This window comes from Phaethon aethereus, assembly GCF_964289735.1.
Source record: "Phaethon aethereus genome assembly, chromosome: 1".
Taxonomy (NCBI): Eukaryota; Metazoa; Chordata; class Aves; order Phaethontiformes; family Phaethontidae; genus Phaethon; species Phaethon aethereus.
The window spans coordinates 199,265,335-199,284,758 of NC_138575.1; the positions used below are offsets into that span (position 1 = coordinate 199,265,335).

General features: G+C 43.2%; 2 protein-coding genes across 2 annotated transcripts in view; one reads left to right on the plus strand and one right to left on the minus strand.

Moving 5' to 3' along the window:
* Window positions 1–2,977, plus strand: part of FLT1 (fms related receptor tyrosine kinase 1) — an 88,440-nt gene extending 85,463 nt beyond the window's left edge. The window contains exons 24-25 of the mRNA XM_082008266.1: window positions 1,031–1,130; window positions 2,695–2,977. Coding sequence (XP_081864392.1) covers window positions 1,031–1,130; window positions 2,695–2,974 — 380 coding nt within the window. The 3' untranslated portion in view covers window positions 2,975–2,977. The remainder of the gene's footprint in view (window positions 1–1,030; window positions 1,131–2,694) is intronic.
* A 12,897-nt stretch (window positions 2,978–15,874) lies between these two features.
* PAN3 (poly(A) specific ribonuclease subunit PAN3) overlaps window positions 15,875–19,424 on the minus strand; it is a gene marked incomplete at its 5' end in the record, with an annotated part of 79,229 nt that continues 75,679 nt past the window's right edge. The window contains 2 exons of the mRNA XM_082002808.1: window positions 15,875–16,035; window positions 19,045–19,183. Coding sequence (XP_081858934.1) covers window positions 15,895–16,035; window positions 19,045–19,183 — 280 coding nt within the window. The 3' untranslated portion in view covers window positions 15,875–15,894. The remainder of the gene's footprint in view (window positions 16,036–19,044; window positions 19,184–19,424) is intronic.

A 19,424-nucleotide genomic window follows, 5' to 3' on the forward strand; every position in this document is an offset into this window, starting at 1 on the left:
GAGGTCTTTGCATGTCTCGGATTGTGTCACCCCAATTTCCAGCCGGGTGGTCGCCCCAGCCCAGGAGGGACCCAGCACCCCCCACAGCCAGGCTGGTGGACACAGCAGGCAACCAAGCATCCACACAGATGCTGCAGGATGAACTAGAGCATGCAATCCAAAATTAAAACCCAGTGAAGTTCTTTTTTCCCCTTTCTTTCACGTGGAAAAGGCAGGATACAAGATATACACTGAGCAGGAACAACAATGACCATCAGAATAGAAGAATCTTAATTGGGTTCAACACAGAGGCTGACAAAAGAGGCGAACAGCAGAGGAAACAATACTATACAATTCTCAGGACAATCAATCATTTATTAGTTTAAATACGTGTTGTTGGTCAGCCTGCCAACTCTTGTGATTTTATGGTCAGCCTCATAATACCTGATATTTTTTTCTTAAAGCCCCAGCTCCTAGAACCTGGCGACTGTGACTCTGAGAGAGGTGTTTTGTTCTGGGGTTTTTTTCTTTTGTTTTCCCTTTTCCTGATGTTTTCCTATCTACAGAAAAAAAAAGACCAACAGAACAATCGGGCTGCATCTTAAAATCTCTGAAACTAGAGAAATAATGCAAATTTAAATTTTCTGATTTAAAAACATGATTTTATTATTTTCAATGTGGTTTTGAGCATTTGGGGTTTCTTAATACTCTGCTTACTAGAATTCGTGGTGGTCCAAACCATAGAGAGATCAGACTTGTCTGTTCCTGAGGGATTATTTTCAAGTCAAATTCGTGTTTATCTTTTGCGTTCAGGCCAGGTAAGCACCACCAATAGTGCCGGCTTTGATCCCTCACCCCATCAAGGACCGGAGCTTGGAGCACCATCAGCAGCAGTTCCCTGCCTGTGCCTGTGGACACCCCCGGGCTCCCAGCTCTGCAGGCAGATGCTGCACACCCCAAGTGTTTGGGGGGCGATGCGTAGGGCCAAGGCTAGGCCACGGGTACCCAGCTCAGGGGATGTGTGACCCTGTTCTCCCAATGTGGTCCCCAGGTGCCTCTCCTTACCCCGGAGTCCAAATAGATGAAGATTTCTGCAGCAGACTAAAAGAAGGCACAAGAATGCGAGCCCCGGAGCAAGCGACCGAGGAGATGTAAGATGCCTTTCTGTACTTGCCTTGTGTACGCTGCCCTCCTGGGCTGCCTTGCAAATGACGTACGAGTCTCCACACAAAGTACCCCCGCCAACATAAAGACAAACAACCTGATGCTGCCTCATATCTTCTTGCTGTCATCAGCGTCTTCTTGCCCCACCTTGGCCGCCTGGCCCTCCCGTGGGGTAGGAGAGGGTGAGGCGGGACGTGGACCCATGCCCAGGGCACCAACCGGGCTGGGCTCCCAGGGGAGCTGAGCGAGCAGCCCAGAGGAGGAAGGTCATTCATTCCTCTCCAGGTTTCATATTTACTGACGTGCACACAGATAAGTGCTGGAGGAATGTGACATTAACGTTGTCTTGACTTCAGAAGCGACAGCGGAGGCTTCCTTGCAAACACTTGGGTGACGAGGGTCCACTCTTTCCCAGAGATGGTGTCTGATGGCAGAGGAAGGTGACAGGGACCCACAGCCTCCCAGTCCATAGAATCATAGAATCTTTGGGTTGGAAGGGACCTTTAAAGGTCATCTAGTCCAACCCCCCAGCAATGAGCAGGGGTATCTTCCACCAGATCAGGTTGCTCAGAGTCCCGTCCAGCCTGACCTTGAGTGTTTGCAGGGATGGGACATCTACCACCTCTCTGGACAACCTGTGGCAGTGGTTCACCACTCTCATTCTGAAAATGTCACTTGTGGGGTTTGTCTGAGCCCTTCCACCACAATGTTGGCTGTCACTCCCACACTCCCTGCCTTCAGGTGCAGCCTCCAGCTGCTGCTGCATGGCCAACATATTTTTGGAGGCCTGGTGGGGTCCAAGTGAGATTCTGAGTTTGCAGCCTTTCTCCCCTGGGAGCGGAACAGAGCGCCCTGACCAGGGAGGCACCTGCAGCACGCCAGACACACACCCCGTGGCACAAATCATTCAGGAGCATGAACATATCCAGAGTATTTTACCTCTGAAGGCAAAATCAAGAACGTGTAGGTGTCTTCGGTGCCTTTTCGAGTGCTACGTCATTACTCTAAATAGCAACACTTACCAAAAAATAGTCCTGGAAGAAGAAAAAGGATGCGAGCCAGCCATGCCTATCTGGGAGTATTACCCATTGGCTAATTTTATTATCCTAGTGACAGTAGATAAGAGCTTTTTTTTTTCTCTTCCACATATTTTATTGCAGGAAGGAAAGCTCGACTCAACCAATACGAGGAAGTGACACATTCATATAAGTCATCTTAGGATGCCTTAACTTAAACATTGCCAGTTAATAGATGTTTAATACAAAGGTTTAATGCTTAATTAGGAATAAAAAAAGAAAGTATGACTATCTGGATAAATTATTCTTTTGAAGTGGTCTTGCCGGTGTCTTGCAGGAAGAAGATTTTTTTTCTTTTTTTGTGGAAAGTTTAGTCTTTTAGTAAGAGGCCTCAGTGGTGTTGGAGAGCATCTTTGTAAAGTCAAGTGGCCTCGGGAGTTAAGTCTATTGGTGACAACCTGTCAGAGACTGGGCTGCTGTGGATCAAACTGAGCTGTAACCACACCACGTACTCTTTTTGCTTTTGTCCTCACAGCTACCAAATCATGCTGGACTGCTGGCGAAGCAATCCCAACGACAGACCAAGGTTCTCTGAGCTGGTGAAAAAGCTGGGTGACCTGCTGCAAGCAAACGTCCAGCAGGTACTAGTCATGACCGTGTGCTGTCACCGAGGCAGGGGCGACCAGCCACCCAGGTCCAGGAGTAACGCTTTGATTTCTTATGTGCATTTAGGAAGGCAAAGACTATATACCCCTCAGTACCATATTTACAACGGAAAGTGGGTTTCCCCCTGCATCTGGTCCTTTGTGCAATGAAAATTTTCCTGTTACAAGCTCAAGTTGTGGAAGCACTGAAAACATCAGGTGAGATAAGCAAAACTAAGACTGGGTTTGTTTGTTGGGTGTTGCAGCTTGCCACATAGCCTGGTTTGGACCTGGGTGGGAGGAAACACGCAGGGACACCCCACACGGCCTGAATGTCCCACCAGCCACCGAGCCACCACTGCCGGGATCCCCTTGGGCTGGGATGGCCCATCGGGGTGTCCCTGCCCAGGGGGACCATCAGGTCACCGGGCTCGGGTGCTGTAAGAGGGGCAGCTGTGTGCGCCCCAGGGCTGGGGAGTGATGTTTGGCTGGGGTCTGGGTTTACGCAAGTCCCTTTTGTGTAAACTACCTCAATGACAGTTAGGCAACTGCTTAAAGAAACAGAAATACCCAGCACTTCCTGCTTACACACCTCACACTCTCACCAAAAATTGTCCTCCTTTTCTTGTTGAACAGATACATAAACACTTTCAAAATAAAACCACCCCAGCGCATAAAGACATTTGAGGAGCTTCCCATCAAGGAAACGCTTGTATTTAATGTAAGTTAAAGTGATTCTTGGGCCAAATGGTACACCATTTCTTTCTTTCTGTTTGTGACAGATTTATAGAAAGAGAATCAAGAAGGAGTTTTACTGCTTTGTCAGCTCTACTGATATGAGGCGCAAAATTAGCTGTGCTTGCAGCATGGCGTTATCCCACTGTCCTGCGAATGGGGGACAGCAGATCCTTGCTGACCATGCCATGGGCTGCAAGCGCTCCTTCCCTGATGAGAAATGGCCGGTGCCAGTAGGCTGGCAAGCTACACTTGTGAGAGGCCCATCTGAGTCCCACTGGTGCGGGCGAGCCACTTAAAACCTCTTGGATTCTTGTTTTCATCTGAATAGTAGTGCATAAATGAGCATTGTGGGTCACGTTTCCATCAGAGGTCCCTGGTATGAACAAGTCCTGTTATCAGGGGGACCAGGTGGGGAAATGTCTACTAACAGGGCACACATACTGTCCTGGTGGGGGTGGGCATGGGTGAGAGGTTGGGGGAAGCTTTCAGTGACCCAGCTGAACACATTAAGGGGTGGGAGGCAGGAAAGGCACGGTGGTGCTCTCCAAGCTGAACTAGCGGCTGGCCAGGACCTCACCTTGTGCGTAGACACTTTTCTTTTAACACTCTCTATCTGCATTAAGAGCATCTGTCTGGTGCATCCCAAAGCTGGGACAGTTTGGAATGGCACCATTAAATACCTGGGCTCTGCGGCACCCCCAGCAGCACAGAGCATCTGTCTCCTAGAGCTCTCTGACTTATAAACGACCAAACTGATGCGGAAAATGGGACTGAAGAGTGAAGACATTGTAAAAGTAGCTTTCTACAATTAACACCTAATAGGGTTGTGTCTTTCTTTTTTCTTCAAGGATTATCAAGCAGACAGTGGGATGGTGCTGGCTCCAGAAGAACGGAAACGCTTCACATGGACAGGCAGCAAGCAGAAACGGACACTCTTTGGGTCTGTATTTTATGTTCCCTCCTTCTCCACGTTTTAGAGCGCAAAGGAGGATTCAAGGTCCTTGTGCTAAATCAAGCCTAACAAAAGGGGCTGAGGTGTCCCCAGCCTCTGCAAACACTCTTGCTGAGGTGTGTCCTGCTCGGTCAGTACTCAGTCAGCTCCCACACCTAACCCTCCATACGCCTTCGAGGAAACAAATAACGCTCAAGTCCTTTGGTGCGTATTGCCATTATGATTTATTAGCATCCTACCCATCAACCCGATTCTCAACTTAATGCCAGGCTGGACAGGTGGGTGCCAGAAGGCACTAAGCCGAGGCAGACGTAGGTAAATGTAGGTAACGAGCCCTGGGCAGGAGGGGGAGGAGGAATGTGCGGCTGTGAAGGATTTGCAGTTGTTTCTTCAAGTCCCCAAGGGCACCTCAGCTGGGACAAGGCTCCCTGTGCTTGTTTTTGCCCTTCTTTTCCATGACTCAGCTAAGCACGGCCCATTTAACACCCACGGGCTCAGGATGCTAAAGTGGCAACTTTACAATAGATGGATGTGAGGGCCTCACTTCTCTTCCTGCCTTTAAGCACTTTAATATATTGGCCACCTTCCTCCGCCTAATTCCTGACAGCTGCCCAAGCAGGGAACCAGGGGTGATCTAAGAAATGCATTGCACTGACATGAACTCTCTGGAAATGGGAAACGTTTATTTTCTCAATGCTGGCGGTGTCTCAGTTCCCAGCCCCTGCAAAGCTGGCAGCATCCGCGGCTGGTTTCGGCTCACTGCCCTCAGCCAGCCTGGGGACTGCCCAGACCCAACCCATCGCTCATCTTGCGCTGGCAGGAGGTCAAGGCCATCCCGCCATCCCGCCTGTGTCGAACTTGTCAGCGACTTGCAGCTGGGCAGGCTGGGAGGTGTAGTATTGTCTCGATGAACAATTGGAGCTGGCTGGAACGTGCAGGCAAGGCAGAGAGGGCTCGCTTCAAGAAATGTTCCACTGACTAAGAGGGCGTTGGTTAAACACACAGAAATACGTGTACGAGAGCGTGCACGCTCACACGGCCAAAATGCACGGCGAGCGGGGTAAACGTGCTGCTGGCAGGAGTCAGCGTGGCAAAGCCGGGGTGATTCAAGCCACACCAGACAAGCACCGGGAAACCCTTTCTCCTGCCTCAACTCCCCCCATTTCAGAAAAGAGGCCTGTGAGCAATTTTATGGTACTTTGATTGTATTGAGATAGTTTTCCATACTCTCTTTTGAGGAGCCAGGTATGACAGAGGTTGGAATCCGTGTGGATATTAGAGGGCTCCAAAGGATGCAATGTTTCCTAGAAGTGGTTTAACCCATTTTTAATTTTGTGCAAATGTGACATTTCTGAAGGCTGCTGTCAGCCGCAGAGACAACATGGCAACCTACCCAAATGACATATATGAAATGCCTTTTTCTTTGCACGGCACGGAATACACTGAGTGTGCCCCAAGCATCCCTCCAGAACTGCATTTTCAGCTGCATAAGGAGAAGGAATGCTTGGATGGGAAAAAAATTTGAACTCAACTGTGGCTGCTAGAATGTAAATCCTCAGGGAAACAGAGCAGTTGGCTGAGAAGATACAAGGTCATCTGGCCTGCAAGCTAAACAAGTGGTACTGTAGCATTATGCCAAAAAGCAGTCGTGTATGTGAATGCATGCAGTGACCCTTTAGTCTGCACACATCCCTAAGGGAGGTAGCTCCTTAGCTAAGCATCCTTTACTTAGGCTGAATTGGAGCAGTAAATAAATATCCCTGAAAGCAGCAGTAGAAAGGTGGAGTCTGGAAGGGTTTGACACCAGTAAGCTGATCTAACCAGGGGTATAGTCCTGCTTCTCCCCTTGCACCTCAAGCATCCTGCTCTGTGGTCCTGCGCCCTCCCCTGTGCTGACGCCTCTGCTTGGCTTGCCTGGCAGGGAGCTGGTTCAGGTCGCCGGATTGTCAGAAGAACAGCCCCAGAATAGGTGCTGAGCGAGCAGAAGCAGCTCACCGTCAAGGCAGCTGGTTGCCAGCGCCAGGATGAGGAAGGGGTCTCCCCCCTCTTAGCAGTGTCTTAGATCACCTCCACCGCTCCCAGAGCACGTACCGTCACGCTGTAAACCTCAACACTGCAGTGGAGGACACAGATGCAGACAAATGCACTGGCACGGGGGCCGGGTCCTGAGCCGAGGCTGGGGCACCGGGCTCCCGCATCTCCCTGCTGCCTGGGGCAGAATGATTGAGCTCGGTGTGGTTTTTTCCTCAGTTCCATCTGAAATCACACGCGAGCCAGCCAGGCGGGGTGATGCTTTCAGAGCGGCACAAGGCTGCGTGCGTGCCCTGGAGCGTGGCGTTAGAGGATTCAGGCTTGGCGGGGCCACCTCTGCCATGACAGCGCTGAAGGACTACGTAGGGGGGAAGGAGCCAAACCTGGCGCATCCCACCTGTCCCCAGAAGCGCAGCCAGGGCTTGTTTCAGGGGACGCCAATCAGCCGACTCCAAGAGAGAGCCATTGCATGCGCTGGTGCTTACTCAGCGTGACCAACCCAAGAGCTAGGCCCGGGGGAAAGCAGAGCGGGGAGCCAGCTTACCTGACAGTGCAGGGGTACCCCATTCCCTGGGAGAGTCCCCTCCTCTTGGGCTTCCGCTCCGTGGAAGGCGAGGCACCAACAAAGCTCACCCTTGGCTTTGCTATAGGAAACGAGCACCGCTCTGAACCCTGGTGAGCCTCAGGTGGTGGCCGGGAGCACAACAATAGAAATGGCTGCTACATGTCTTGAACTTCCTATTGCCATTGAGATGAAAACAAGTGACACTTGTGTGTGAAGAGCATAAAGAGAGATAATTCTTTCCCAACATAAGGCCTCGGGTAACAAGATCCCAATGGAAAGGTTTGGGGGCAGAGAAAGAACAACCTTCTGAGCTCTGCTCCTTTACAGGTGGAAAGGATCCCAACTGCAACTCTTTTCTAGCTTTTAGGTATTGTTGAAAAAGCCCAACCCAAGTAAGCCAAAATCCTCGGGCTGGAGCAAACCCTTCAGTCAAAGCAAACTGCTAAGCCAGAAAACCAGTGAGAACTCCACCACTTGTGAGCTGGAACAAACATCTCAAGAGCTGTAGTCAGCCTCTAACCTCACCCTGTTCTTGAATCTGTCAGGAAAGCAGCAGCCATTTCCTCTGACAAATGATCCCAATTAAAAAACAACTAGACACAGTTTCTAATTTACATTCCTAGAGTGGAAAGAAGATAATTCACTAGAGACTAGAGAAGCTTTTTACTGACTGTATGCTCAGTCTCAAAATGAAGCCTGACTATGGATGCCAAAACTCTGTAGGCTCCCTCAAAAGCTGGTAGTGTATGCCCAGGTACTGCAGCGCACTCAAGGCAAGATTAATAGATGCAGCTCTACTGGTATAAAGGTTTATTAATTAAAGTAGAAGCCAAGTCTAGCTCACAAGAAAATTCTCAGGATGCAAAAAGCCTGATGATGAATGAAAGGATCAAAGCATGATGTTTTTAAGGCTCATAACTTTGCACGTACATTCCACTTTTGCCTGCCCACTGCTCCCTAAGACTCACAATTACAATGTATTAAACCCATCACAAAAAGTCCACTGAGTCTGTGACTAACCTTGTCACAGTTACAGAATTTATCCCAAGGCAATTAGTTCTCCATCTGCCAACAGATGCAATATAAAAATATGGGATGCATCTGCAATCCTCATCGGGAGGGCTCCTCCTCATGAACTCCATCCATCTACAAGTGTAATGGGATGGTCTTCTTGGGAGGGCCCTCCAACTTCCTCCAGCAGGACACAAGACAGAGACCACACTCCTTAAAGAGCACACAGGCTTGTGAGTTAAAGATTCAAGAAACTGTGAAATCTGAGGGAAACTGTTACTCCTCCATTTCTTAATCAGGAAAGGCCTTATGCTACCAGTTCTGTGCTTCACTTAAAGATCTAACAGTGCAAATTAAAATGAAAAGCAAAACCATGGGCTCTGAAAACATCAACAGATGTTCTGACTGTCTTCTCTGGAATTCAAGACCAGGGCTGCCAATGTTCCTGACCTTATAAATGGAGAGGGGCAGAGTGTCTATGAACTTATAAAAATACTGGGGAGGGAATCTAATTTTAGGCACTGCAGTCCAACATATGTTTGCGTTAAGATTTCACGTTTAATCAATGATGGAAAATGCTCTGGCTTGTCCTTTGTCTACAGATAAGCCTTTGGCATGTAAGTTAAGTTCAACAGTGTGAAAATTCTCTTTGCCTTAACTTTCTTCATTATTGAAAGAGCCCTTTTAAGCACTGCACCCTCTGAATACAGGTGAAAGTGCTGCAAGGGGATCAGTGTCTTAGAGAGTGGCTCAGCTGAGAAGACATTAAACCTTTCTTGTAAAGGGCATCTTAGAAAAGGCAGCCTACAGGGTAACTGGTCCTTTGTGGAACAGGAAAACTCTAATTCTAATGCTGCTGAGAGAAGACTAAGAGAGGAGATACCCAGACCTTGTGCCCTTCCTCACAAACATCATCTGTTTATCTTAAAAATTCATACCAGCATTAGCCTTGGGAACACCTATACTAGTAGCTTTCTGCTTTTGCCTCAAGGCTTGAGACCTTTCATTACTACTCTCCTGCTCAAAAAAAACCCCAACAGTTCCCTTAGGAAGAACATTTAAGTGTGGGGACTCTGTGGGGACCCACAGCCCAGCAGCAGCACAGATGCCAGAAGCTCCACACTACCTTGCCCTGCAATGAAGTTTCACTCCCAAGCACCTGCCACAAATGAGCAATTAGAGCTTAGGCTGAGCAATCAAGTACTTACTCCCCTGTAAGCACCATGACTCCAATACTTAAAATGAACACGAGCACCTTAACAGTGAGTCACAGCATCTCTGTTCAGAAGGGGGACTCGAAGGGGACACAGGAGAGCTCTTTCAGTCCTCTATTCCACCCTCCCATTGAGCAATCCCATCTGCATCAATGCCGTACCCATCATCTGAGAATAAACAAAGCTGCTTTTTGTGATGTGGCTTTGCTCAAGTCATTAAAACAAACGCCTGTACACATTAAATATGCTAACAGTGACGCTGCTCTGTGACAGGGTGAAAGGTGCCAGCAGGAGCAAGGAGTCAGTGCCTTCTGGAATAACCAAGCCAAGAAGCTTCTGCAGTTTCAGTTGTGACCAGCTCAGTGACTCCAAGCGAAGATACACGTACGGTAACGTGATGTTGGAGAAAATGAGAGCGTGCCATTCTCCCCCTCCTGACTACAACTCTGTGGTCCTTTATTCCCAGCCACCTCTTTAAGTAGTTCTAGGCCAAGATTTAAATACACATTAATCCAAAAAGGTTCTTCTGAAACACTGTCAGTTTAAAAACATTGACCCAAATGATTTTAATTATCCTAAAATTTAAAAAGATATCACTGGCTTAATCTCAGTGATCTGCTTTTCTACAGACTGCAGCAAGCATATACAAAATATAGCAAAATACTAATGCTTAGGCCTTGACTTGCCCAAGTGCTGAACACAACAGTTGCCGCTAAAATTGCCCAGTGCTTCTGAAAACCTGGATGGTCATCATTATAGAGAAAACCAGTCTGCTGTTTGGTCCCTGGCAGCAGGATGGTATTTCATGCTCTAGTCAGCTGGTCTCTGCTTGGACTTGGGTGCAGCACCGGTGTCCTGGTCGGGAGAGGCAGCTGGCAGCCCACGGGAGCTCGCATCAGGCACTGGGGAATTTGCACCCTATAGCTGGGGCCTGCGTAGTGCTAGAAAATAAAGTATCTTTCAAAAAGAGAGAGAGAAGAAACAGACGATGCTCTACAGGTTTTAGTGAAAACTCTATTTTGAGAAACTTGAGAAAAGGCTAAAGCTCCGAGGGGAGCTGGGGACGGGGCATTACACGGCTCTTTGCTTCAGGTGGCAAATGTGGTAAGGAGTCTTGCAAAGCAAGAATTTCAAATTTGTGTTGCAAAACACAATTGGCAAGGAGAGAGGAGAAGTAAGATCAGAGCCAGGGCTGCAACAGCAGGGAATACAGATCAATTTGGTTTGGATAAGCCTGCTGAAATCAAGTAAATATTCTTGAAGTTTTGCACTTTGTCAATATGCCAACACACACACACTGGAACCAAACCGCAAGCTAGATATGTTAAAGCCAAGCTCTGTCCACGAGACCTCGTGGACGTTCTAACACTGCACTGATAATATTTTATTTATGGGAATCTGTCTGAAAAGACAGGATGGCTACTAAACTGCATATACTTTAAATTAATTGATTACTAGAGAGTTTGAAGAGACTAGTTAGACATGACAAGACAACCTCCTTGGAAAGTTAGGGCAGCTTTTCTATGAAGACAGTTGAATTTCCAGGTTAGTTACCAGTATATGTACAGAAATAAAAAGGTATCATTCACTTGCAACAGACTTCTGTATAGCCTCTCACAAAGGGCATGAATGTTCTTTGCTCGAGGAACCTAAGGATGCACCATCCCCTTTCACCTTTGAATGCAATATTAAAGTGAGAGTTGGGCATTTAACACAGCAGTGCTGATGTCTTCCAAATCAACACCTACTGCCCAATCTCAGACTCCTCGTGGTCCACTATAAAGATATATTAACTAAAATGCTACATATATTATGGTTCTGACCTCTTAAAACTCAGCTTAGGAGCTATGACTTTAACCCACTAACAGACTTAAAGGCAAATGAACTTTTGCATACTTAAAAAGAAAAAAGTTCTTGGATATTCAAGTAAAAGAAACACATATCACTACTTCTAAGCTAAGTATCAGTCCTAGGTCTTCCTGGGCAAGAGATCATCAGTTTTAAGTATCTATTGCGCTGTCTCTTGCTGGTAAAATATATTTGATCTTGGTCAAAACAAAAGGAGATTTAAGAACTGCTTCTTAATGCCCATTGAGCAAAGATAGTTATGGGATGATGCATCTCAAAGGAAGTGTTTGCACAGTGTAAATATATAAATATGCTTTTTGTGCATAAATATTTAAGAAAAACAGACTTCAAAGATTACTTTTATATGAACCCTCTAAGTTTTTTCAGATGTGAATAACCCCTATTTTGTCTACCATTTTCTGTCTTCATATAATGTATTTGATTGCTAAATTCATATAATAAAGTCTGCTTTTGAAAAAATCTGCAGAGTTCTGCCAAACAAGTTAATCCAGTGTCAGAGACTGCTGCAGCAGATGATTCAGCTGGTAAACAATCCATCCCATGGGCCAGTTTTGTAAGCAAAGGAGAATATGGAATAATTGCACAGAAGATACTTCTCACACAGCAAAGCTGATACAGTGATGGACACTTGTGCTGCTCCCTGTGTGAGTGACATCCCCTAGATTCAGCATATCTAAGAAGTGCTTACTGCTGTCTAGAGGCACAAATGCAACTCTGTCTCTGGGAGAGGTAAGGTTTCATGGTGGGAGAAGACAAAGCAGCCCAGTGACAAACTTCCACTCAACAAAAAAAACATGTAGACGTGGCCCTTCAGGATGTGTCTAGTGGGCATGGTGGCATTGAGTTGATGGTTGGACTTGATGATCTTAAAGGTCTTTTCTAACCTTAATGATTCTATGATGCTATTCTAACTGCCCCCCACGTCCCGTTACTTCTGCAGCTAGAAGACCTGGTACAGACGAAAGGACGTCAAACAGAGCTAAGGTGTCTGGTATTCTGAACCAAGTGGCACATAAGTTAGCACCTTAAGCCTGGTAGATGCTTCCTCTTCTTCAGAGAATCTCCACATCCCCACCCATCCCTCAGAAGCTGGGGATGTAGCCTCCACAGAGATGTCCAGTTGAGTGTTCTCTGCTATACAGCATTTTATAATCTGAGGGGATCTCCAAGCCACACTACAGACAAACTACACGCAAGGCTGGAAGGCCAGTGTTTGTGGAGCTGTTGCTGCACATTACTAAGAAGGAAACTGGAGACTAGATCAGTACATCAATCAAGCTTACTGCAGCTTATATAATTGAATTTCTAAAGCAATGCAGTTTAAGGGATAATAACTCCCTTATTATAATAATGTTAAATGTATGCAGGGAGTATTGACAATTTCGCATGTATTGCACAAAATTTCATGTTACATAAACATGGTCAGGATTGGATGGGTATAGGAGATTTTAACCCAGCAGTAAATCATCTCATCTTTGCTGGTTAACAATACACAAAAAGAATTCTGGGAAATGAAACTGTCATGAATCCACACGCAAACTCACAGATAAATTAATATACTTTGTTATTGGGCAAAAAAGCTCAATAAACATGAAAGTAAGGGTACTTTAACAGAGTTTTCAAAATCAGGGCTTCGGTAGTAAAGTGGACCTGATCCAACAAAAGCAGATGGGACTTGACTTGGGAGTTAAGGAAATTGTGTTAGTACAATTCTAGTCAACAACATCTGTAAGTTTTAGGACATCTGATATACTACAAGTGGCAAGCAAACACACTTTGTGACTCATGATTGTTTAAACTCTGCATTGCACACAGAGTGAATACAAAAGAAATACTATAGAATGAAATACAACTCCAGCACCAAAGTTGAAAAGCCCTGTATCCACCTTCAGAAGTTAACATTGTCAAAACAAGGTCACGTTATTTCTGGTATTCTTTATTAAAAATACTGCTGTACACATGAAGAATGAAAACAGGATTAAAGATGAGTAACACATATTGGGATCATGACATTAGAACTTAACATACTGGTGCTTTTTAGGGGAAGCACTTGACACCTGAATTACTGAAACAAGGGCAAATCAAAAATACATAGGTACCCTCAACAAAATATTTACAATATAGTAAATACAGCAACAGAATTTAAAACTGGTACAAAATTAAAAATGACCAACATCAGATGATTTCAAAGGTTGTCCCTTCTGTGCTTTTAGCTGTAAAAAATAGGAAGGTCAGAATTAAATTTCCCATCTGGGAGGGCACATCCTGGCGGCTCTTTTTAAACAGAGATACACAGTTCTTCCTATGAATGGATCAAACTACAACTTTAGGACAACCTTCTAAATGGAATTAAGATGGGGTAGAAGGGCTCTCCCCAAAAAAACACCCAAGCTGAACTTCAGACTGTTCAAATCATTCCCAAATACGGACCAAATGAAATAAATAGAAAACAAAGCTCAACTTTTTTTTTTATGTATTACCTGACACCAAATATTTTCTGGCTGACATTATGTATGAAAACTTATTAGCTGTCTACCTTTTTATTTTTAAACCAAGTCCTGAGGTTACTAGGGGCTGAAGCAAACTGACATTATGCAAATACACACAGGTTTGCAATTTAGACATGTCTTGCAGAGGGTGGTTTGCTGGTCTAAAAAGGATGAGAATTCAAGCCCTATTTTACCCCTGCCTTACACTTTCACAAAATATTGGTCCACAAATTAAATTTTCAAAGGTTCCCAAACCCCACAACTGAACCGATGATCCCCTTTCATTTTCAAAGAAAACAATACTGGAAAAAACCTCAGCCCGCTTATAAATTAAGCATTTCATATTTCTTCTAGAATACAAGTACTTCTTTTTTGTACAAAAGAATTACAATATGATTTGTCAAAAAACATATAAAAGACAGCTGCTCTTCCTCAAATACATGAGCTAATGATAAAAGACTGTTTTGCATGTTCACTTCTCAAAGTTCCTGTTCCTTTTATATTAAAAAGAACATTCTGGCAACTGTTATCGTTTGAATATTAAACATTATGTTCCTTTTAAAATTCATTCGATCAAATGCAATAATAATCGATTTTTAAACTCAACAACTGATGCTACCTAATGTGGATTCAACCACATTGTCTAAAATGTGTAAAGCATGTCCCTAGTCTTCAAAGCTTTCGATGTGAAGAGAGTTGCTTTTTTCTTGATGCAAGTCTCAAGGCGGAGAATCATTTTAAAGCTTATAAAAGTGGACAGAGAAATATTAAAAACTTCTCTGAAAACTACAAATATTGAGAATTATTAAAATTGATGTCAGTAACATCAGTTGCAAGTGCTTAGAGTCTGTCCTGACCTTTTGAGTTTCCACATTTTCTTCATGGTGAGCACCCAGTGCTATTAAAACATTCAGTGCTGGGAAAGGATAGATACAGTCTTCACTACTGCTTTAAGAAAGGAAATTCCTACATATTTGGCAGTCTTCAGTATCAAAGTGTAGGTGTTTAACTAGAAATCCCATGAATACCCAAGTTTGGAGACAACTGCATGTCCAAATATTAGAAAGGTAATTGAGGAGGAAAATTCCAGACTTTTGAAACTGAATTACTTCAGGAATATTCATGTGTTGAGTATTATCAAAAGTAATATTACTTTGGGCTAAGCAGTGACTGCAAAGGCACAGCAGATCATTATCCCTCCAGATTCAGGCTGTAAAACTTGAAAAGCTCTTGATGCCAGACAACTGCTGTGTTAAGTTAATCTTCTTTTAACAGTGTCTTTGTATCTGTATCCAGTGTAGCGTACCATAATAAAGCTGTGGTTCAAAGAACAGAACTTTATACAAAAATTATACTGTAAATAACCTAAAGTAATACACTCCTGAAACTTCAGGCATTTAAACAATTTCTTTAAAAAAAACTATTAAAAAAATTGCATAAATGTAAATGCAGGAAAACGTACAAACAGTTTTTAAAAGGCGCTGGTTGTGTTTAGAGCAAGTTTGATATGCTCCTTAAATTATAGATGTTTCCCATGTTGCTATTTTCGTCACTTCGCTTAGACAAAGTTTAAATCAAATGACAGGGGACTTGCTTTCCTTTTTTGTCAATTCACCGACAATTCACTTGAAAAAGTTTCGTCTGCTCATGTTTCCTTTTTGAGCTAACAGTGGGTGGCATACAGAGCTTGCATACAACACACTTTTACAGAGGTTACGAACTAAACGGTCATTAATAGAACACAATTTCTATTAAATTATTTACCTGGTCCTTTATGCTATTCTGGGTGCAAATAATATCAAAAATGAATAAATTTTGCTATATCCTCAGTGACAAAAATGTATCCCAGAAATGTCCTTGCAAAGAGTTTCCCTTAAGTATACAATGTGGCAAAACTTCAGAGATCAGAAAAGTCTTAAAAAAATTAAAATTAGTGCATATACAAGTGGAAAAAATAAAAGCAGGAACATCATGCACCTGATGTGTTCCTTAATCTAAAATAAATTCTTCACAGATAAAGCCTCCAATGGCAGCCTTAGCTCTAGGATAAGTGAAACATTCTTCCCTTCAAGTAACAGTGTACCTGACTGAAGTGCAAGCAGCTTTGCTCATCTCCTGTTTGTTTCCCAAATGTGAAATGAGATGACAACAACAATTCAGCTGTAGTGCAATTTGCTATTGGTTAAGTTCCTCAGCAATGTCCTGCATGCTTTCAGCAAATACTACAACTGACCATTTGCGGCTGCAATCAGTTCTTGAAAAGTATTTTCAAAGCAGCGTTTTAAATCGCTGTAAGTTACCACAAGTACACTCTTCTCATCTCTGGAAATGAGGCTTATTTTTTCTGGCACACCAGCATCTAACTGTAACAAGAATGCAAAAGATAAAATAAAAGAAGTGTGAAAGAAATGGCAAAACATTTCCCCAATAACAAAAGCAATCAATTTCTTGGCAAGTACGTTGTTGTGGTGCAGTTCCAAGCTGCTAACACCACAGAAAGGAAGGATCTGAATTGCACCACAACAATGTACTTGCCAAGAAATCGAGACATTTTGGTCTTAACCTGATGGACATTCCAGACCTTTGGACTAGGTTACCATTGTTTGCTTCCCTCTCCATAAAGCTAATAAACCTGCAGTGCTATCTTCCCTTGTGTAGAAAGCCTAGCATCATTTCCATATAGCTCCTGATGAGCAAAACCACGTTAAACATTACATTTGCACGTAAAATCCACAAGCCTCCTCAGAGGATAGGTAAATTACTTCTTGCCCAGTCTAAAATGAAATAATGGATGGACCAGCCCCAGGTAGTTTGAAACCCAGTAGAAACCCAAACCTCATGTTTCTGGTAGTACTGGAAACAAACTAGTTCCTAAGCTGTATGGTACATTTCAGCCCTTACTCTAAAAAGGTTACCTAGTTATAATCCATGAACGAATAGATAATTTGGGGTTAAAGATTAAAGATTGTTCCACATTTGTTTTCATGTTTTGTTCTGACTTCTCAAATTCAATATTAAGAAACTGTAAGTTACACTATGTACTTTAGAGATGTACCACTAAATCCTGATTTGGAATATCCTACTTAACATGCTAAAGTTTCTTGCAACACTGTATCTTACGTTCTCCTCACTTTGAAAGAAATGTTCGTCAATGGAGAACTGTCAGACTCTTATAGTGCAAAACTTTTGTAGCTCTGTTTTAGTCAAGATATATTGATATTTCCAAATACTTGACACTACTAACTTTCTTGTCCCAATATAGAAAATAGGGCAGAGAGAAGTGGGATATGACACTATTGAGACAGTCTTTGGAAATACAACCCCAGCAGGATTAAATAAATATATGATGTTGTACTGAATAGCAGAACAACAATTAAATTTGCCACTGAGATGTTCCACTAGCTGCTATCTGGAGCAACACATCAAGTTAGAAATTTCTTGCATTTGTCTTCTAAAATAATGTTCTGAGCATAACCTTGAAAGCGGGAACCTCCCAAATTCAAAGTTCCTGCTTTGTGAATAGCTGCAGAAGGACAAAAGCAAGCCAATTAGCTTTTAATTCTTGTAGAGTAGGATAAAACCACCAGTCTCTTCCAACACCCATTACAAAATATTGTCACAATTAAGGTGTTTGTGAAATATTGTCTACTGTTCCCATTAGCATCATACAAGAAATCGGTGAATTACCTTAATGAATGTAGGATATGGAAGATCTGTATTAAGAAAGCCACACAGCTAACTAGAAACATCAATATTTATGGCTTTCTTTCTCTCCTCCTGTGGAGGCACAAATCAGTATCTCAGCTCAAAAGATCCCCAAAACGCCACATTGAAAAAAAGATATTTTTCTTTTAAACAACAGAGTGATTTTCATTCAGAAGGAATGCTTTCAGAGTATAGCAGGAAAGCCCAAACAACCACTTTACTAGTGCACACCACAGTTTCAGAAGTGTTTTTTAGAGTGTATTTCCAAAGTAGACTTCTGTAAGCCTTACATTTTGTGTGCGCTGAGCCCACAACCACAGAAGAGAAGAGCCTCTGTTTAAAAAGGTAAGCCATGAACATTTACAGAACACGGGCATTCTTTGACACCGTCTCTTACCTGACCTATGAATTCAGGACTGTCCCCTCTTGCTACAGTACTGTACAGGTCACTGCTTTCAAATCATGATGGCATTTCACTGCCTATTTGAATATCAACATGCTTTCTTTTTGATTTAGCCTCAATCCCTTTAATGTCCTTTTTAAAGTGATTACAGACACCAACCAGAAAGATAAAAAGGAGGTTAAAGAAATGTACAGCAGTGGTCTAATAGGAGATTAAAAGCCCTGACAATTTAGAAAAGATTTAACTGTAGTTAAGTCAGATGTTACATGTCAAAGGATCTGAATACATTCAATTTTTTCTGGAAGAGAAAGTTGGCTATCCTAATCCTAGAAAAGAAAATACTAGCCACTGAAACTGTATATTGTCAGTATCTGCATCACCACTCTCTAGTGAGTGGAATGACCAAGCAACTACCAAAAAAAAAAAAGGGAAGAAGTAGCATCTTAGTCTCCCATGAATTACTGAAGTTTGGCAAAATAAAGTAAGTTGAAAGCTGATCTACAATAAACAAAATAATCAGTTTATGTACTTTTTTAATTTGTGGAGCAAAACAAGTTCTACAACTGGTGAAGATCTTGTGGTCTCTCACACGTCTCCTGCTATTAATCATGAGTGCTTAGCTAAAATTTTGCTAGTGGTGCAGCTCTTGGAAAACTGCAAATAGCTTTGTTAAACCTCGGAAATGAAGGGCTGGAAAGGCTAGGGAAGTTATCAGAAGTGGACTTAATGTTAAGTCACAGAAATTTTCCAGCACTGTCCTAGATTGTTAGGATTTTGCACAAATTTCTATTGCAGTTTCCCATCTGATATGCCCTCCTGTCTCCTACTCTGGTCAGTACAGTTTAGGAATGGATCCTCTTGCCTTATGACCATCCTCTGTGATAACTGTATCAGCAGAAACCACCCCCAGCTAAAGGGGTTTTATGGATCCTTTATGCTGTGTTGAAAGACCAGAGTAGCATAAAGGGACCAGCATTGCTTATCCACAGTATTCAATGCATTCTAGGATGAAAAGTTACTGTATCTCATGCTATATTACCAAATTCCAAGTTTTAATATTAGTGTACTAAGTTTATTTAAAATACCCATAAATGTTTTAGTATTAGCTTAGTGAATACATTGTTTTCATCCAAAACGGGGTAAATAACCATCAGTTAAATCAACAGAATTAACCTGCCAATGCCAACTTGCTTTGAAGTGGAATATTATTTTAAAGAAAGCTAACCCAAACAAATTTTTAAAAGCTAACCCAAGTACAGTGTACCTTGTTAAGACATGAGATAATGTGACTGAGGTCAATCCAAGGAGTACCCGCTTCTGTCACCTGATGGAAAAGGTGATCTCGAAAGAGTTTTAGTAAATACCTGTCTCCAGTTTCTGACCACGTTGGGTCCTTCTGAAACCTGGTGTAAAACAAAGGCTCATATTAAAGCTCAGAAGAAAAATCAAAACCGACAGATATATATGTGACTCTTCAGTTTAAACTGAGTAATCTTACTGCTCTGCTAAGCTACCTGTTATAATTTGCAATTAAATTACAGTCTCCCCCCTGCCACAAACAGAAGATAACATACCCAAAGTTTCTAAGCTGCTGAAGTACCCAAAGCTAATCCCTACCAAGGATCACAAAAAGTAACAGGAGGA